General features: G+C 47.8%; 2 protein-coding genes across 2 annotated transcripts; both read left to right on the top strand.

The window, feature by feature from the left end:
- The first annotated feature begins 1,313 nt into the window (after positions 1–1,313).
- LOC124677410 (phenolic glucoside malonyltransferase 1-like) lies at positions 1,314–2,882 on the top strand. Its single transcript, XM_047213397.1, has one exon. It carries the CDS (start codon positions 1,393–1,395, stop codon positions 2,764–2,766), a length of 1,374 nt encoding a protein of 457 aa, XP_047069353.1. The 5' UTR covers positions 1,314–1,392; the 3' UTR covers positions 2,767–2,882.
- Positions 2,883–15,070: 12,188 nt separating this feature from the next.
- On the top strand, positions 15,071–15,535 carry LOC124678262. The gene has a single exon (XM_047214180.1). It carries the CDS (start codon positions 15,084–15,086, stop codon positions 15,351–15,353), a length of 270 nt encoding a protein of 89 aa, XP_047070136.1. The 5' UTR covers positions 15,071–15,083; the 3' UTR covers positions 15,354–15,535.
- Positions 15,536–20,622: the final 5,087 nt, after the last annotated feature.

Here is a 20,622-nt window from a genome sequence, read left to right as displayed (position 1 = left end):
GCCACTTTGAGACCCCAATAAAAGCGCCGGCACGCCCGTAGCAATCCCTTCACAAAGGGAGCCGATTGGGAGCGCTGGCGTCTAATTTCTGCTGAAAAGTTGCATGTGCCCCACTTGCATGTGACACATCCCTCTAAAGATTCTCCTCTCTCCTACTTCTTCTGTCCCCACTTGCATGTGCATGCATAGTGCCGGCGTCTTTATTGGGCTAATTGGTGTGAGACGCGGTCCCCAAAAACTAATTGCATGTAGCCGGCGCTCCCCATAGCCTGCTGTCCGCATGCATGCCGACGCTTTTTTTGGGGAGTACCGGTGGAGATGCTCTAAATATGCGATACTCATATGAAAGTGAACAAGAACTCGTAAATATGCAAAATAGATATAGGTGTATCTAGCTGGAGCATGAAATAAGTGATAATATGAGTAATAGTATACTTAAAAATCTTAATAAAATAGTTCAAAATTTCGAGCTATCAGTGAGACACCCGTGTGAATAATCAACCTGCCATGAACCTGAAAGCAGTTGGTCCCAGCGACAGCGACGAGAACCATGTGGGCTCATTATCAAGGAAAATCACTATTTGGCTATGTAAAATAATATTACCACTAACAGACGATAAGGAGTAAGGACTTAATCCGATGAACCAAATGCACTAATCGTTGTGGTAACTCCATGAACTTTTACCAATAAGGGCATGTGCATTGCACAACGCTTACACAGGCATTAAAAAGTCAAATCCGATCGTTGCTCAAGCATCGGGAGCTAGGAGAAGTATTTTGTGCCTCGTTTCCAAGCCTCAGGCTCTTGTTATTGAATCGATGCCAGAAAAACATCACAAAACTACACCATAACCAGCAAAACTGCCAGAATTTCTCTCTTAGCGCCTCAGTTAAGCGCCCCGTTGTAGTTGCTCTAAAGGTGTGACTATTCAGTCGACTGAGAACTAACTTTATTCTCAGTCAGATGTTATCATCAAATCTATGAGTTGCAACTTATGAGTAGCACGAATCACGATGCAAATTAAATACCGTAGGATTTGATTGAGCATGAAATTAGTTCTTAGCTGAGAACTAACAAATACCAATAATTATACTTGATGACACAGTTAACGTAGGCTCCTGTAGCTCGAGGGGAAATAATGGCCGTCCTTTAGGCGCTTGCATCATACTGTCCCATACTCTCATGTGATGTGATCGACACCGAAATGACCGAACCAAAACCTTAGTGGTAGGTACCAACAGTTGATTTGATCAAGCTGCCACATCTTCTCGGTAGTACCATGTCAAGTTTTAACTGAAGATATTGCGAGAGATCGCCTGCCAAGTAGTAAGTGCTACAGTACGTCTATAACTACACCTCGCACCTCGCACCGGTGTGGCACAGCTCGCTTGATGGCTCGCGTCCTACACACCTCCCTCGTCGCGCCATCGCCGGCCGGCACCGCTCTCCAGGAGCGCTCTCTCCCGCTGACCTACCTAGATGCCGTATGGCTCCTCGCCCCGCCTGTGGAGCGCGTATTCTTCTACGCCAACGCCACCGGCAACGATGTTCTCTCCAACCTCAAGGACTCCTTGTCCCGGACACTCCGTGACTTCTATCCGCTCGCCGGCCGCCTCCGCCTCACCCCCGGCACGCCCAACCGCCACGAGCTCCACTACAAGCCGGGCGACGGCGTCAACTTCACCGTCTCCGAGTACCACCACGCCGGCTTCGACGAGCTTGCCACGGACGACCCAACAGAGGTTGCCAAGATTTTGCCGCTCGTGCCGGCGCTGCAGGCTGGTGGCCCGGTGCTCGCCGTGCAGGCCACCATGCTGAGCGGCGGCCTCGCCCTCGGAGTGACCTTTCACCACGGTGCCTGCGACGGGGTCTCCTCGACGCACTTCCTCCGCACCTGGGCCTGGGCAGCGGCAGCCTGCGCCGGCGCGAACGCACCGGAGCCGCCCGTCATCGACCGCACCTTCATCCGCGACCGTGACGACCTGTATGACACTTTCGCACCGCATAGGCAATCCAGCGACGACGAAGACGACGGCAGAAAGCCGCTGGGAGTCGTATCCCCCGACGTTCAGCAGGTCCTCGCCACGTTCACGTTGTCCAAGGAGCACCTGCAGCGCATCAAGGAAGCGGTCGCCCGTGAGGCGGAACACCGTGGCGTGCCAACGCCTCGCTCCACGTCGATCGTCGCGGCGTTCGGCTTCATCTGGCACTGCCATGTCCGAGCTAAACAAGGCAGCGAGAGGGAGGCAGCGGCGTCGTCTGGTGGTGGTGGCGACCGTGCCCACCTCCTCTTCCCGGTTGATCACCGGGCCAGACTGGATCCGCCCGTCGCGGAAAAGTACCTCGGCAACTGCGTCGGCCCCTGCTTCGTGTCGGCGCTCAGGAAGGAGGTCGCCGCAGCCAGCACGGACGGCCTATTCACCGCGTGCGCCGCGGTCGCGGCGTCTATCGACACAGTGATGCGCGGTGAGCCCGGCTACTGGGACGGGATAATGGAGCGGCTCATCGAGTTGTTCAGCGCGGCCGAGCTGCCATTGACGGTGGCTGGTTCGCCGAGGTTCCGCGTGTACGACACGGACTTTGGGTTCGGGCGGCCGGTGAAAGTGGACGTCGTGTCGGTGGCGAGAACAGGAGCGATATCGGTGGCCGAGGCGCGCGGCGGCGGGGGCGGGGTGGAGGTGGGCATCTCCTTGCCGGCGGATGGCATGGAGCGGTTCCGTGAGTGCTTTGCCGATGCCATCGCGTGGCTGCCATCGTCATCATAATAACGCAGTTAACGTACGATCTACTACGAGGAAATAAGAGTTGGTCGTCCTCAAGGCGCCTGTATCATCGTACGTCCCATGCGATACTTTTGTTGGTTGTTTGATACTCTTATGACTTTGTGAGTCAAGTTGTAATATTTGAAACTTCTCGGTTTAGCTCGAGTGTCAACAGGTTTTTACCCCGTAGTAGGTACTCGACGCCTTAGCGGTTTCTCGTGTTGGTGTAAGACAATGCATTTCTATTTAATTATCGCAGTAATGGAAAGGGTAAACATATGTCCCATATGATGTGATTGAGCCCAATGAGATCTACCTTTTACTGGTGTCTCCGTTCGCAAGAAAATGGTTTGGCGCCACTTATGCATAAAAAACTTTTTTTGCGAGAAACGTTAAAAAAACTTTTTAGCCATTTGTCGTTCCTGCACTCAGTTTGGTGTTGAGCTTCTTTCTATCAATGGGTGAAAGCCTGACGTAGCAATCACATGGAGGTGAAAGGTCTACCGGTCGTCAACTTTTCTATTTGGAGAAGAACAATGTTGGTATCTAAAATATAAACATCGGCTAACTTTCTCCCAACAGCCATTACAAGATGCAGGGAATAATTGGACGTAAAGCGTTAGTATGTAGTTTTTTAAGTCCTCCGTCAAATCTCAGGGCTCAGGCCTAGGCAGGTGGTGAACAATGGTGAAAACTACGTATTTTTTCTTTAGAAGAAAACTATGTAGTTAAAGTAAGAAAGATGAAATGCATTGAGATACAAAAAAAAACACTAATAAACCAACCGACACTTGCCTGGCAATAGTAGCAGTATGTGCGCTGGCAAAAGGCAGATAGGAAACTCCATGGACATGCTATAGTGATCGACACAACCCTGGCTTCTATACTGATTGCTCGGTGTTGGCTTCGGCAGCTACTGCGACAACCGTGTTTGCAGCTCAGGGGTAATAGAAGATCAGGCCACAACTGGCAGCGATACAAACTTCTCATTCTTTTCGATGCAACAACATCTCTCATATCAAGCCTATCATCAGGTTCGTTTGGCGTTAAGAATTCAGACTATATGCTTAGCAGTCCGTTGTTTAAGCTCTGACACAGGACAATGTCTGTGCTGGTGTGCCCCATGATGATGCAGATGGCGGCCATGGGTGCGGTCTCCTCTCCGTTGCGAGGCGAGTCGTGGCAGTGGTGGTGGTGGCATCTTCTTGCCGGTTGTTGGGCTCCGGTGTCGAGTTCTTGGTGGGGTTCTTCGGTGCGCGACGGGTGATCCATGCGAGAGTAATCTATGGGTGTCTCTGCCTTTGATGCCCTTCGACTCCAGCCGGTGGCACACAGGCGTCGTGGCGTCGTCTCGGCCGCGCGCGAACTTTCGGCCACACCCTCGACACAGGTGGTGTCGGTGCGTAGTGTGGTCTCGGAGGCGCGCTGCCCTTCGATTACGTCGATGGTGCAGTGCCGGTGCTGGGTCTCGGCGGACCAAGGCCGTTCGACTACTCCGGCGAGTCCTCGAGCTGGGTTGTCCCTCCTTCATGTCCTGGGGCTCTTCCTCGTGATTGATGTGCCTGGGTCGCGATGAGAATTCTCATCGGCCAACCGTCCCTAGTTTGAGGGGTGGCCACTTTGTTGTTCTCTTCTTAGTCTTGTGTGTTGGTGGTGTGCGTTTTTTCATTTCTTCTTCTCCCTCGTAATCTCCGTGTACTCTGGTTCATTTGAACCCATCTTGTAGAGGCTGAAAAGCTTCATAGGCAACTTGACTGAATATTTGTTCAGGCTGGCTCACGTCCGCCGTAGTTACAGTCAAAAAAAAGTCCAAGTAAGGGATATCATCTCTGTATCTAGCGTGGCTCCTTTCACGCTTCTATCTGTAAAATGCATTTAATTTAATAAAATTCTTCGTGTTAAAAATAACCCGTAGAACTACACAGATAGCAAAATAAATGCAAAGTTTCGGAGCGATGCATGTTGTACTAATGTGGAGATGTTGTCCTTTACCTTTCCATGGCCATCCGATGCACTTTTTTCTTTCAAAAAAATGGCATTCAAAATAGAGCTGTATCAAAAATAAGTATTCCAGTGCATAACAAAAATACTCTAGTTTTTAGTTTTGTTGGGTTACTCTCTTTGCTCCGGCAAAGACTTTAAACACTATTCTATCTAATCGGATGGCACGATCGATTGCTTTAAAACTAAAAAAATACTCTAGTTTTAAAGAATATTCCAATTGCGACATATGAAAAACGAATGTTTGGGTTTTAATGTCCCAGGGTCAACGGTTTGGCTGCCGCTCGACTTTTTAGCAGACGGTGGATGTTAACTGCAATCAAAACACGTCAAAACATGGTGGGTGACTTTGCCGGCTTCCGCCTATACGGGAGCTTCAGAATCGACATCTGGACCTCAGAACGAGGGTTGTCACATTTTTGGAGGATAAGAATAGAGGGCAGCATGATATGGAATGGTTGATGTTTGGAGTTCAAGATTCAATCGTCATTCGTCAGAAACATTGTCCTACACTACACGAACATGATTCTCGTCTCACCGGGTTCACTTCGAGCACCACCGTTCGAGACGATTTCCAAGGTCTCCTTTTGTTGCCCATACATCGCACGCCCACAGTGCCCCGCACGGGTGACCAAACCTTTGTTTGTGTGCGCGCGTGAGAGCGAAGAGAGAGGGAGGTGTCTAGAGGTGTTGAGGACAGCAACTTCGCGAGATGCAAGCACATCATAGACAAAGCAGGAATGGCAACTAGAATAAGAGCAAACCTGACTAAATTTCAAGGATATTTCTGGTTCAACACTTTTATCAACTGAAAGTAGTGTACTAACCTACCCTTAATTTATAGCTCTTCACAAGATGGACGGTTGGTTTTAATATGTACTCTCTCTATTTATAAATGTAAGACGTTTTAAACAATTCAAAGTCAATTACATACACAGCATAATAAGTGAACCTACACACTAAAAATAGACTAGATACATAAAAAAGTAGATGAATCGACTAAATGCTAAAACATCTTATATTAGTGAACGGAGGAAGCTTTTAAATAATAAAAAAATTGCATTGTTGCAAGAACAAGAAGCGTGACTTTGAAAGGAGAAGAAGCATGCCAATTGACAACTTTGCTCCTCCATGGGGTTCATCACCTGGTGCGCTCCTGTCAAAGGATTAGGGGTATAGAGTGATAGTGGATAACTGAAACGGATTTGCTAATTCTTAATAGCCTGGAAATTAGCTTAGAGCTCAAAATATTTTCCTCACCGTTATATTATGCACGGAGATTCGTGCACAGTAAAATCAGAAGCTGTTGAAAATAAAACGTGATTCGTGCACAGTAAAATCAGAAGGTGTTGAAAATAAAATGCATAAAGAAGGTTTTGAAGTCTAGTTTTTTTTCCATGTTTTTTTTGTTTTTTCCGTTTTTGTGCATAATATATGAAGATTGTTGCAACAAAGCGAGAAATTTTATTTTTTTGCAGTTGCAAGTGGAGTTGTAACTGAGATTTTTTTCTAGTTACAAGTGAAGTTGTAACTGAGATTTTTTATTTTAGTTGCAAGTGGAGTTGCAAATGAGATTTTCTATTTGGAACTTTCCTCTAGCTGGAACCACGGTTGCAACTGAGAATTGCAAGTGTGGTATCAACTGGAATTTTCTTCGGTTGCAAGTGAGACCCTTTCCAGTTGCAAGAGTGGTTGTAACTGAGAATTTGTTCAGTTGTAAGTGTGGTTGCAACTTAAAACTTTTTCCGGTTGCAAATATGATTGTAACTGAGTTTTTCTCCAGTTATAAGTGTGGTTGCAACTAAGACTTTTCTAACCGAATTTTTATTAATTGCAGGTGGAGTTGCAACTAATATTTTTTCCCGTTGCAATTCAGGTTGCAACTAACATTGTTTGGTTGCAAATTAGATTGGAATTTAGAAAAAAATGCTTGAAAGTTAGCGTTCTGGTTCATCTTATATACAAGTTGTAAACTAGTCTTAAATTTTTTATGCTTCTTTGTGCAAGTATGTGGGCAGCCAAGAAGTTTTTCTGACAATCAGTATCGTCAGCCAGCCGGCCCAACACCTTCTGATTTTACTGTGCACGAATCACGTTTTATTTTCAACAGCTTCTGATTTTACTGCACGAATCTCCGTGCATAATATAACGGTGAGGAAAATATTTTGAGCTCTAAGCTAATTTCCAGGCTATTAAGAAATAGCAAATCTGTTTCAGTTATCCACTATCACTCTACACCCCCTAATCCTTTGACATGAGCGCATCAGGTGATGAAACACATGCCGAAGTTCCTCTATTTCATATTATTTATCACCGATTTTCATTTAAATCGGCGACAACATTTTTTCTCCGAAGTTCCAAAGATTAGAGGAGACGCTTCTATGAAGAAGAGGAAAACATGGTGTATGATTTGGACTCTCCGCCGCCAAAATAGGCTTAAGCTAGTGATGCGGAAAAAGCACTGGAAAGTGGAAACACATGCCGACCGCCTGAAATATTTATATTATTTTTGTGGATAAGTGTGTACGAAGTTCAAAAACTGACGAAATGGACTAGTTGTCAATCTAGCCTGAGATATTCTGCATATGTCGCACTCTCTACTTGGTTCTTGGAATTATTATCTTCTTGGCTATATTTCTCTCCATGTTAACCGTGGGAAATGTAACATTAACTTTATGCAGCTAAAAGAAACTATCCCATAAAGATATCGCAAGTTTGACTAAATTTGGATATTTCAGACCGTTTTAAAATACATTTGGAGGATAATTATCTTCTATGCTATTTTCCTGCCTATGTTACATAAACTGTGGAAAACGTAACATCAACTTTATGCAGCTAAAAAGAATTACCCATACAAAGATGTTGCAAGTTTGTCCAAATTTAATCAAACTTGCAACGTCCTTTTTACGGATGGAGGAAATATAACTTAGTCGAAAATTGAACGTTTTCCATCATCCGTCTACGTGGTTCTTGTCACGCATCACTCAGCATTAATTTTGGGTGTCACGGCTTTTGCATATATTAAGATTACGCCATGGTGTATCCTAAGGACATGGCCAGTGCATAGCCCTAGGGAGTGGTGTCTCGCAGTTTTATCTTGGTTCGGTTGGTCCAAATTAGGTTCGGATAAGAAGACAGCCTCTTCATCAGGAGGCAACCTCTTCAGCCATAAAGTGAAAACTGAGTAAAATATGAGAGAGAAAAAGGAAAACAAAATCAGCTTTTGAGAGAAAGACATATTAATGGGATCATAACATGGCATGCATATGTCAAAAGTTTTATCCAAACCTAGTTAAACAGCTGCCTCCATTGCTCATGCCCTAAGTAAAAATATGACATGGGCGGTTAACCCTACCGAACTTGTACCGCATAACTAACTAGTACTACTCCGTGCGAAGATTACATATGTGCGGTTTCTGCAGCCGACGCTGTCATGACAATTGCCATTTGTTTTGGAAAGGTGTACTCCTAATACATATTATAATTGTTCTGCGATCTGATTTTATTCAAAATCAAACTTCGCAAACTTGATCAAATATGTGGAAAACCCATCTACATTTATAATACCCGATACATATAATATAAAAATAAGATTTATAAAAATTTCAGCAATAGTAATTTAAATTTATAAATAAAATAGTTGTATACTACCTTCGATTCAAGGAATAAGGCGCCCTTGTTTTACCTGTTTTTTGTTTGACTAAGTATTGCTTCAAATATATAAAGATTTTTTGTATAAAATTAACATCATTAGAAAGTGTTTTTCAATACGAATCCAACGATAGTAATTATATATAATATAACCAAGAATTTGTTGCTCAATTTTTATGGTCAAAGTTCGTCTTGGAATACGCGTGCGCCTTATTCCTTGGGACTGCGGTAGTACTATATATTTGGTTCAACTTTACAAAGTTTTTACATTTGGCAAAACCTGCATGCAAAGTGAGTAAAAAACAGAGGGAGTGCCATGTTTGAAACGGATGTATATTTATTTTATTGCGCCGGTGTTTAGTTTGCATGTTATTCGTGACGATTTACACAAAAATAACCCAAAACTGAAAGAAAAGCACAGACCTTCTGGCGAAACTATTTCACGAATCTAACCCTTTTGTGTGGCGCCCCTCTCAAGGGCGCCACACATGCCCATGTGGCGCCTCTAGCTCTGGCGCCACACACCCATCCGACGTGGCCCGTCGACGCTGAGCTGGTGACCCCGATCCGACGTGGCAGCACGTGTGGCGCCTCTCTGGCCGGCGCCACACTTTGAAAGTGTGGCGCCCCTGGGAAGGGCGCCACACATTGACTTAAGTTTGGGCGCCGCGCGCGCCCAGCCCGACCCTCTTCTTTCTTTCTTCCTCTCGTTCCTCTTCTCTCCTCCAAAGACGCCCGGTTTTCTCTCTCCCTCCTCTCTCCCCACCAAATCAACCACCAAATCGTCAGATCTGTCCGTGGAGATCGTTCCCAACTCGTTGCTTGAGGTAATCTCCTCCGTTTCCCCTCTTTTGATCCATTGATTTTGTGTATTTGCTCCAATCTATATGTGAAACCCTAGATGTGGATTTGGTTGATTTGAGGGTGGAGATGGATTTGGTTGGATGTTAGGGTTGTTGAAGTAGAAGAAATGGTAGTGTGCTAGTTTGTATGGGTAGATTATGTTGATTATGGTATCTAATGAACACATGTGTGTATGTGTTGTTCCCATTATGCTAGGGGGATGGAAAGAATTGTTCATGTTCATCATGTGGACAAGGATGCTTACTTGAAGGGAAACATAGAGCCGGACCCGGAAGAGGTTGACTTGGTGTTTGACGTTAGCCCTAGCTATGCGGAGGTGGTAGCACAAGTTAGGGTTGAGTTGAATTGGAATGAGCCAAATGATGGTATTGAGCTAGAGGGAAGGCATAATGTGGGGTTTGGAATGCACACCCGTTGGAAGATAATGTGTATCAACTCCGAGCAACGTTGGTCCATTTACAAGGAGACGGTGGCCGGGTCACAAGATAAGGCTTTGGAGTTGTTTGCAACCAAGACGGTTGAGGCTCGTATCGAGCTTGACCTTAACCGGCCCTCCTCCCCGTTCGAGAGAGGACTCCTCCACCCATGAGCCAAGAAGAGGCCACCCAATCTCCCATTGTCCAATCTCCCATTGCCCAACAACCTCCGTTGGATAATGAGTATGATGAGCACGAAGATGGTGATGATTGTTTCGAGATGAATGGCAACAATGTGGGTGATTTGGATAAATATTGGACGCAAGAGGAGATGGACCACTCCATTCCTTATTCCCGATGCTATGCGTCGGACTCGGATGATGATGGACCCGAAGAGGAGGTTGACGAGGATGGCTTCACGGCTAAGGAAGCCGAAAGAGCCGAGATCTTCAAGAAGGTAACCGGACGGGATATCCGGGTACCATTGTTCCGTGATGTTAGTCTTGCGGATGGAGCCGTGGTTGATGGTGGTAAAAGTTTACTTCTTGGAGCTAGGCCACTATCCAAGAGAGATGTGGATGGTAGGACGGCTATGATCTCTAAAGGGCTAACGTTTGATACATTCTTGGAATTGAAGATATGGTTGAAGGAGTTCTCCATTAAGCATCATCGCCCTTACATCGTTGTTCACTCGGACTTGAAGAAGCGGTACACGCTAAAATGTGTGGATAAAAGGTGCCCATGGGTTGTCCGTGCACGACCTTTCAAAAAGGGCCCTCTTGGCACATAACAAGTTGTGTAGCCACTCACATGTGCCGGGGACCGAAGCTTGATGGCAAGGATGCACAGCCGGACCACCGTCAACTCACATCCGAGTTCATTGCATACAAGCTCTCGGCGGAGATATCATCACTTCCTATCATGAGCATTAGGTCCGTGCAAGATACGGTCAAATCCCGGTTTGCCTACGACGTCAAGTACGGGAAGGCATGGAAGGCCAAACAAGCCGCATTCAAGATGTTGTACGGTGATTGGGAGGAAGCATACAACCGTATCCCTAGGTTGTTGTTAGCGATGGCCGCAACTAACCCGGGCATGGTGCATGTGGTCGAGCCTTCCGCAACCAAAATGACATTGCATGATGGTAAAAAAGTGAGGGTATTTCACCGTGCATTTTGGTCATTCCAAGCAATGCACGAGGGCATTCGAACATTGTAGGCCCGTCATAGCCGTGGATGGTACCTTCTTGACCGGTCAATACAAGGGCACACTATTGGTGGCAATAGCAAGTGATGCAAGCAACCGTTTAGTACCATTGGCTTTTGCATTGGTAGAGATTGAGAACAATGATAACCGGCAATGGTTTTTCCATATATTGAGGACGAGGGTCATACCACCCTCAAAGGAAGTGTGTGTCATCTCCGATCGTCATCAAGGAATTCTCAATGCGGTGGAGGTTCCAATTCCCGGGCATGCTCCCTTGCATCACCGATGGTGCATGAGGCATTTTTGTGCGAACTTCTACCGGGCATGCAAGAGCAAAGAGTTGTCTGACCTTCTTCAAGATTGTTGCCTCGCTTATTCGGAGCGCCGCTTCGCAAACCTATACAACGGCTTGCTGAAGCACAAAGACCTCAACGCGGGTGGTCAAGAGTTTCTTCATAGACACCTCGTATTTAACTCAAAGTGGGCAAGAGCTTATGATGAGGTTTGGCCAAGAGTTTCTTCATGGCCGGAGTATCATGGAGTGCAAGTTTGGCCAGATCCGGAATGGAAGGTTGTGAAACGTGGAAGAAGAAAGACAAAGAGGTATCACGGAGATATGGATAGATGGGGTCATTCCGGAAACCTTGATGTCGTCGAACCTTATTTGTCATTTGAACCATTATGCTGTGTCTATGTATGGTACATATTCAGTGCAATGTTCTTGTTGTCAAAACTGTTGGAATATGGTAGGATTTTTCATGGTTTTATCACAAGTCCATGTGTGGCGCCCTTCCCACTGGCGCCACAAGTGCTTGTGTGGCGCCCGTGGCATCGGCGCCACACATGCCAACTTATATGAGCTATTTGGTCGAAAACATCCAGGGGCTCCGGACGATAAGTCCTTAGCCGTTTTGGCGACCCTCTTTGTGTGGCGCCCGTGCCATCGGCGCCACACATGCCCGTGGCCTCGACGCCACACATGCCAACTTATATGAACTATTGGACCCAAAACATACTGTAAGACAAATCGTCTGGGACTTAGCCGTTTTGGCGACCCTCTTTGTGTGGCGCCCGTGGCATCGGCGCCACACATAGCTCGTGGCGCCGTGCCACGGCGCCACACAAAGAGGGTCGCCAAAACGGCTAAGTCCCGACGATTTGTCTTACAGTATGTTTTGTGCAATTAGACATGCATCCGTGGCGCCGATGCCACGGGCGCCACATCGTGCAATGTGGCGCCAGGTGGGAAGGGCGCCACTCATTGACATGTGTTAAAACCATGGAAAATCCTACCATATTCCAACAAAACTGCCATCATGTCAAAAGCTATATCATACACACATCATATCAACAACCATTTCGTACACACATCATCGACATAACATCATCATACCTAACATCGTAGCACATAGTTTCATACAATTTAAGATAGAATTCAAACAACACGAAGCAACGAAGATAGAGTTGACAACACTCGACGTTCTAACTATCGGTGTCGGAGCCGGATTCGCCGGTGTGGGGGTAGTGCACACGGCAGGCGGTGTCGTCGAACACCTTGACGATCATCTCGCCGTCCCCCTCGTACGGGAAGGTGAGCCGGCAGCCGGGCTCGAGGTGGAGGTCACGGGCGAACTTGTCCCACCCCGTGTGCGGGTACATCTTGCCCTCGCCCGTCGAACGGGACCTCCACGGGCCGGCGGCGAGGTTGCGGCCTAGCCTCCCGTAGCTGCAAGTGCGCCGGCTCGACGCCGTCGACGAACTCGGCGAACTTGTCCGTAGCCGCTTGATGCCGAGTGGGTCGTCGTCGATGCGGAGGAGGAACTCGAGCGGCGTTCGTCATGCGAAGACGAGGAGGATGCGGGTGACGGTGATCGTGGGGCCCTTGCTCGCTCCACCGCGGCGGCCCCTTCCCCGGCCCGGGGCGCCCAGGACCGCGGCGGCCGCCCTTCCCCGTCCACCGGCACCGGCCATCCTACATGTTTACATTTTTGAACCATATTACGATCCATTCAACTAACAAATATGAGTTACTCCATCACAAATACTAGGCATACATGTGGGTTCATACACATACATACACATACATACATAGAGTTCATACACATACATGTGAAATTTCATATGTAGATTTCTACACATCTATGGTTCAAACACATGCATACATGAGGCTACCATCTCCAACACAAACAATACAATATAGAGTGCACAAAAGAAAAAAAACATGTCTAGGGTTCATGTCCAAATCTAGCCCGATCTATGAAATTAGTGGATGAATGGAGAAGATTTGAAGGAGATTACCTTGACAAATGGATGGGGAACGATCTCCACGGACGGATCCGACGATTTGGTGGTGGATTTGGTGGGGGAGAGGGAGGAGAGAGAGAACCGGGTTGGGGAGGAGGAAGAGAAGAAGAGAAAGAAAGAAGAAGGGTCGGGGCTGGACGCGCGCGCGCCCAAACTTAAGTCAATGTGTGGCGCCCTTCCCGGGGCGCCACACTTTCAAAGTGTGGCGCCGGCCGGAGCGGCGCCACTCGTGCTGCCACGTCGGATCGGGGTCACCAGCTCAGCGTCGACGGGCCACGTCGGATGGGTGTGTGGCGCCAGAGCTAGAGGCGCCACATGGGCACGTGTGGGCGCCACACAAAAGGGTTAGATTCGTGAAATAGTTTCGCCAGAGGATCAGTCTGTGTTTTTCTTTCAGTTTTGGGTTATTTTTGTGTAAATCGCCGTTATTCGTGGACGCAAAAGTGTTTGCGGCGGGAATATAGAAAAACTGAGAGTTGCAGCTTTCGCACGACACAGGTATATGAGCTGAGCTGGGTACACGTCGGAGACAGACCCCGGACCCCACCGGATTTGTCGTGACTCCATAGTCTATTCTCCGCAAGGCAAGTTATCGCTCCGTCCGTACCGAGGATTCCAGCGCCGCCGCTCACCGACGACCGGGGCCCATGACGGCAACTTGCCCTGCCTGCGACGAGTGCCGACACCGCCCTCCCTCGGTATTTGCCTCCAGCTCACGTCCGACTCGACGCATCCTTTTCCGCCTTTCCCGCGTCCGCAACGTCAGGTCCATGGACCCCGGCCGATCTTGCGCCGTCGGCGCAGCGACGGGCGGTGGATCCCGCGGCGGTCCACCGGGCGGGCCCTCGTCGGCGATAAACGCTTTACGGCTATAAAACAAGGCGGCCGCGCCCCGTCAGCTCATCCGGTTGGTCTCCTATCGTCTCCTTCCTTCGCCCAAAAGCTCCCCGCTGCCGCTGCTACCTTCTCCGGCCCCGGCTACGGTGAGGTAAGCACTCGAATCCCGTACTCCTTTCTTGTTCTGGCGCCGGATTTTTGTGCGACGAGCGCCTGTCTCTCTCCGGGTTCGGATGCCCCGTGCTGTTCTGCTCCAGCTGGTTGTGCCTCTGCTAGCCGCTTGTTCCCGTGGATCTTACGGATCCTGGTTCCGAACCATCAACCTGCTCCCCTATGCTGTTACTGTGGTTCTTCCGCCGTGGGAGATGATTCTGTGGCTCATGCCTCATGCCGTTAAGAATCAGGATCTTTAAGCGGTGAAAGCGAAAGATGCGTGTGTGCTAACTAGTCGAATCTGATAAAAAAAAGGGCCGTACGTAGAAGCTGCATGTAGGTTAGCAATAGGAGATTATGGGATATATAGATGGATGAAATATCCCCGCCTTCTCGTATGGGTATTACTTCCTATTTCGCCGTATGTATGGTCTAAAATGTCTATCAAGGGAGCTGTTACTGAAATGGTTCTAGTGATGTCCTTTCATGATGAAACGCTTACCAGGAGTCCGTAGGTAGCTCATCGGTTATCTTTGTTGTTTATTCAACGCTTTGAGTTTAACCATTCGAGGTTTTTTTTTAGGACATCATCCGAGGTTCATGACTCATGAGATTAGTAGCTTGCAAATATTTTGCTTGGAAGGTGAAAATCGTCAATGGAGTAGTGTCCGGCGTAGACTGATTACTATTATGACTAAAAAGTGTCAGCAATTATGTTCATCAGAGCATTCATTCTAGCCTCTCAAATTTCCTAATTCAGCCCACTGTTGGGTGTTGCCCAAGTGGATCCGGGATCCGAACTTCCACTCGCTGCTTGTTTCCACCGAATTCCTCTAACCAACCTCTGTAATTTGTTTGCTGTCTTTTGCAGCAGCTCTCGGCAATTGGATGGCCTCGCCCGCGAGACCGACGGAGTCCACCGGCACACCCCAGGAGGAAGCCGCCGCCCGCCAGTCTCTCATGGGGATCTCCCAGTCCGTCCCGGCGGCAGGGGAAGCCCTGAGCGACAAGTCGACCAACGGCCACATGGAGCATGGCGGGCAGGACAACACTGCGGCGGCCGACAAGTACAGGTCGATGCTCATGTCCATCGCCAACCAGTCGCCGGAGGCGCGCCAGCAGCCCACGCCGTGCCCGCACACCAACGGCGTCGCTTAAGCTCAAACTTGGCCCTGTAATAGTAACACTAGTACTACTGATTAGCCCTGCAACTGTGGATATTGTGGGACACTGGCCCTAAATAATCGAGATGTTTGTGGGGGTGCTTGGAGATGCAATACATAGTTGCAGGCCAGAGCCTTGCTTCTTCGATCTTGGCCTGAAATATTTCCGTGTGTAAATTGGTGGATAGCCATTGCCTCAAGATCTGCATATAGAGTGTGGTGATCATTGTCTCAAGACCTCTTTGCTGCTCCCCCCGCATGGTGTGTTGGTGGCGGCGGCGTTGCGGACTCCTCTTACTCCGACGGCTGGTGACCTGAGGTAAGGGAGGCTTTTGCGGGTTTCTTCCTCAGTGGGGGCTCGGGAAGCCAGGATGGCGGCCTTGGGCTGGTGGGCAGCGTCGACTCTCCGGCGGGGTGGCGCTCGCGTGGTTGCTGGTTGCCGTGCTCGGCTGTGTGGGCAGTGACTCGGTGGCAGGTGCTGGTCTGGCATGTTCTCTCCGGTGTCGCACTCTCTAGATCTGAAGGACATCCTTCTTTTCTCAGATTCCTGGTCACACCTGGTCACCGGAGCTCGGATGGGTGAGCCACGGTGGGTTTTGAGGCTGGGGCCTCCGGGAGAAATCCCTGGCCAGTGGCCACGGTGGTGAGGCCTGCGGGCATCACTCCCTCGCCGGATGCACGATCAAGGTTTTCCCCTTCCTCGTATCAATCCCTTCTGCCACCAATCCCTTCTGCCCGGGTGAAAACCCAATTCCCCTCGGAATGGGCGGTGTCTACGCCTCCGGCGTGGTGTCCTTCTTTAAGGCGCCGTTTTAGGTATAGGGGGCAGTGTTGTGATGGTTCGCCTCGGTTGGAGGAAGTGGCGGGTTTCCTCTGCAGCGTTCTTCTCCGGTTCTCCGGCGAGGGCACCTTTTCTTTGTGTTGTTGTTCCTTCGTGGCACCTTCAGCTTGCGTCAGGCCGGGTGAGTACTCATGTCCGGTGGTGGAGCTAATCTCATGGTGGTCGTGGCGGTTCTTGGTGGCCAGTCCTAGCATCTGCTCTTTGGTCTCTATGTCTGGGTCCTCTGTTTGAGCTCTAGGGTGAGCGACTCCGGCGGACGGTACGACGCCCTTCGATCCAGGGCGAGGGAGCAGGGGCTTCCTTCGGCTTCGGAGACGGACCACTGCCTTTGGCCCTTTGATGTACGCGCATGATGGTTCCCTCCTCGACGACAAGCCCCTCCGAGTGTCAACCGTCACCGCTTCAAGTGTAGGGCTTTGCCTTGGCGGCGGAGGACTCCGACGATCAAGCCATGTTTCGTGTTTTCGTTGTGTGTGCTTGTGTGTGTTGATGTCTTGTAAGCTTTTCTCTCAGCATCTTGTAAACCTGTGCCGTTCTAGGCTTAGGCCTTATGTTTAGAAAAGAAGGGCCATATATTGTACTTCAACCCCAAGGAGTACAATTACTAATACTTGTAGCATTAAGTTTTACCGAGCTCAATTAGGGTGTGTTTGGTAGGTCGCAGACCCATGGCCTGTATCTAGGAGATGAAAATGGGCTGATTGGTTGCCTAGGCTTCTTCCGCATTGTGGCCAGCATAAACATTAAAACATATTCGGGCCAGGCCCGAGGGTAACCGTTTCCAGCAAGCCAGCCTAGTTTATAAAAATAAAGAACACGACGTCCCTGGAGATGGCACGAGCTCGCTCGCGTGAAACAGCTGAAATCCGGTGGGACGAATTCGATCACTGCTCGCGAAATTTCACCACCCTATTTAGGAGCGGCACTCTTGCGCCAAATCCAAATTCCCAATTTCCCCTTCTTTGAGATCCTCCAGCCTTCCAAATCTACCGACATGGCGGGAGCTTCCTCACTGGTGCGGCTAGGTCCGCGAGGTTGGTGACGACGACAACAACTTTGGCGGCGGCAACCGACACGGCTTATCGGCTCATTCCTCTACCTTGAATCCTCTGGTGGTTGTAAGGCGTCTTAGATCATGGTTCCTGATACGTCTCCGACGTATCGATAATTTCTTATGTTCTATGCCATATTATTGATGATACCTACATGTTTTATGCACACTTTATGTCATATTCGTGCATTTTCTGGAACTAACCTATTAACAAGATGCCGAAGTGCCGATTCTTTGTTCTCGCTGTTTTTGGTTTCGTAAATCCTAGTAACAAAATATTCTCGGAATTGGACGAAACAAAGACCCGGGGCCTATTTCGCCACGAACCTTCCGGAAGACCGAAGAGCATACGAAGTGGGGCCACGAGGTGGCCAAACCACATGGCGGCGCGGCCAGGGGGGCCCGCGCCGCCTGTGATGTGGGCCCTCGTCGGCCCCCGACTCGCCCTTCCGCCTACTTAAAGCCTCCGTCGCGAAACCCCCGATGCGAAAAACCACGATACGGAAAACCTTACGAGACGCCGCCGCCGCCGATCCCATCTCGGGGGATTTCGGAGATCTCCTCCGGCACCCTGCCGGAGAGGGGATTCATCTCCCGGGAGGACTCTACACCGCCATGGTCGCCTCCGGAGTGATGAGTGAGTAGTTCACCCTCGGACTATGGGTCCATAGCGAGTAGCTAGATGGTTGTCTTCTCCTCATTGTGCTTCATTGTTGGATCTTGTGAGCTGCCTAACATGATCAAGATCATCTATCCGTAATACTCTATGTTGTGTTTGTCGGGATCCGATGGATAGAGAATACCATGTTATGTTAATTATCAAGTTATTACATATGTGTTGTTTATGATCTTGCATTCTCTCCGTTACTAGTAGAGGCTCGGCCAAGTTTTTGCTTTTAACTCCAAGAGGGAGTATTTATGCTCGATAGTGGGTTCATGCCCGCATTGACACACGGGACAGGTGACGAAAGTTCTAAGGTTGTGTTGTGTCTGTTGCCTCTAGGGATAAAACATTGGCGCTATGTCCGAGGATGTAGTTGTTGATTACATTACGCACCATACTTAATGCAATTGTTCATGTTGCTTTGCAACTTAATATTGGAAGGGGTTCGGACGATAACCTGAAGGTGGACTTTTTAGGCATAGATGCAGTTGGATGGCGGTCTATGTACTTTGTCGTAATGCCCAATTAAATCTCACTATACTTATCATGCCATGTATGTGCATTGTTATGCCCTCTCTATTTGTCAATTGCCCGACTGTAATTTGTTCACCCAACATGCTTTTATCTTATGGGAGAGACACCTCTAGTGAACTGTGGACCCCGGTCCATTCTTTAATACTGAAATACAAATCTGCTGCAATACTTATTTTACTGTTTTCTCTGCAAACAATCATCTTCCACACAATTCGGTTAATCCTTTGTTACAGCAAGCCGGTGAGATTGACAACCTCACTCGTTTCGTTGGGGCAAAGTACTTTGGTTGTGTTGTGCAGGTTCCACGTTGGCGCCGGAATCTCCGGTGTTGCGCCGCACTACATCCCGCCGCCATCAACCTTCAACGTGCTTCTTGACTCCTACTGGTTCGATTAAACCTTGGTTTCTAACTGAGGGAAACTTGCCGCTGTACGCATCACACCTTCCTCTTGGGGTTCCCAACGGACGTGTCAATTACACGCATCAAGCAAATTTCTGGCGCCGTTGCAGGGGAATCGAAGAAAAGCTACACCACAAAGATTTCTAACTCCCACGTCAACTAGGCACCAGCAAAATTTCTGGCGCCGTTGCCGGGGAGATCAAGACACGCTGCAAGGGGAGTCTCCACTTCCCAATCTCTTTACTTTGTTTTTGTCTTGCTTTATTTTATTTACTACTTTGTTTGCTGCATTATATCAAAACACAAAAAAATTAGTTGCTAGTTTTACTTTATTTACTGTCTTGTTTGCTATATCAAAAATACAAAAAAATTAGTTACTTGCATTTACTTTACTTATTTCATCATGTTTCCTTTTAATTTTACCGCAAAGAACATACCGGTAGGACAAGGGTCTATAATTGGGAGGAACAATATAGAAGAATTTTTCACCCATGTTAGTACTGTTGAAGATTTTGAAGATAGGCACTTGGTAGAACTTGCTCCTACTTATGAAATTGCTGCTGCTGCTTTAGTTCGCTTGTTGGAAACTAAATTTGTTAATCTCAATCCTATAATCCAACACATGTTTCTTACACTTGGTGATATGGAAGAGGGGAAAAGAAAGATTTCGTTTTAGAAACCCTTCTTAGAGAATTTGGTGGTCTAGCAAGAGAGGCTAGAAAGGTCTTTGCTAAATTTAATATGCTTGGTTCTCATACTAATTTTGTTGGTCTCCTTGAAAAAATGGACATGGATAGAATAAGGTACACTAATAATATTAATGATGGTGGGGAGATCAAAGCACCAATACCATGTAAACTCCTAGCTATGAATGATGCACTAGAACATAACTATGCTTGGCTTGTTCCTGAAAATTTGTTTGATGAGAGTAGCAAACCCAAGACTAATGAAAAGGGAGACGCTGAAACTTATGTATCCAATATACTATGCATGGTTGAGAAAACTCCAAACCCCGCTGTAGGTGCACCACCCTTTGATGTCACTTGAGATACACTTTCTGCGCCTAGTTGAAAGGCGTTAAAGAAAAGCGCTTATGGGAGACAACCCATGTTTTTACTCCAGTATTTTTGTTTTATATTTGTGTCTTGGAAGTTTTTTACTACTGTAGCAACCTCTCCTTATCTTAGTTTTGAGTTTTGTTGTGCCAAGTAAAGTCTTTGATAGTAAAGTAAGTACTAGATTTGGATTACTGCGCAGTTCCAGATTTCTTTGTCTGTCACGAATCTGGGTCTACCTCCCTGTAGGTAGCTCAGAAAATTAATCCAATTTACGTGCATGATCCTCAGATATGTACGCAACTTTCATTCAATTTGAGCATTTTCATTTGAGCAAGTCTAGTGGCCTAATAAAATCCATCTTTACGGACTGTTCTGTTTTGACAGATTCTGCCTTTTATTTTGCATTGTCTCTTTTGCTATGTTGGATGAATTTCTTTGATCCACTAATGTACAGTAGCTTTATGCAATGTCCAGAAGTGTTAAGAATGATTGTGTCACCTCTGAACATGTGAATTTTTATTATGCACTAACCCTCTAATGAGTTGTTTTGAGTTTGGTGTGGAGGAAGTTTTCAAGGATCAAGAGAGGAGTATGATGCAATATGATCAAGGAGAGTGAAAGCTCTAAGCTTGGGGATGCCCCGGTGGTTCACCCCTGCATATTTTAAGAAGACTCAAGCGTCTAAGCTTGGGGATGCCCAAGGCATCCCCTTCTTC

This window comes from Lolium rigidum, chromosome 7, assembly GCF_022539505.1.
Source record: "Lolium rigidum isolate FL_2022 chromosome 7, APGP_CSIRO_Lrig_0.1, whole genome shotgun sequence".
Taxonomy (NCBI): domain Eukaryota; kingdom Viridiplantae; phylum Streptophyta; class Magnoliopsida; order Poales; family Poaceae; genus Lolium; species Lolium rigidum.
Note: the sequence above shows the minus strand (reverse complement) of the source record. Positions and strands in the feature narration are given on the sequence as shown.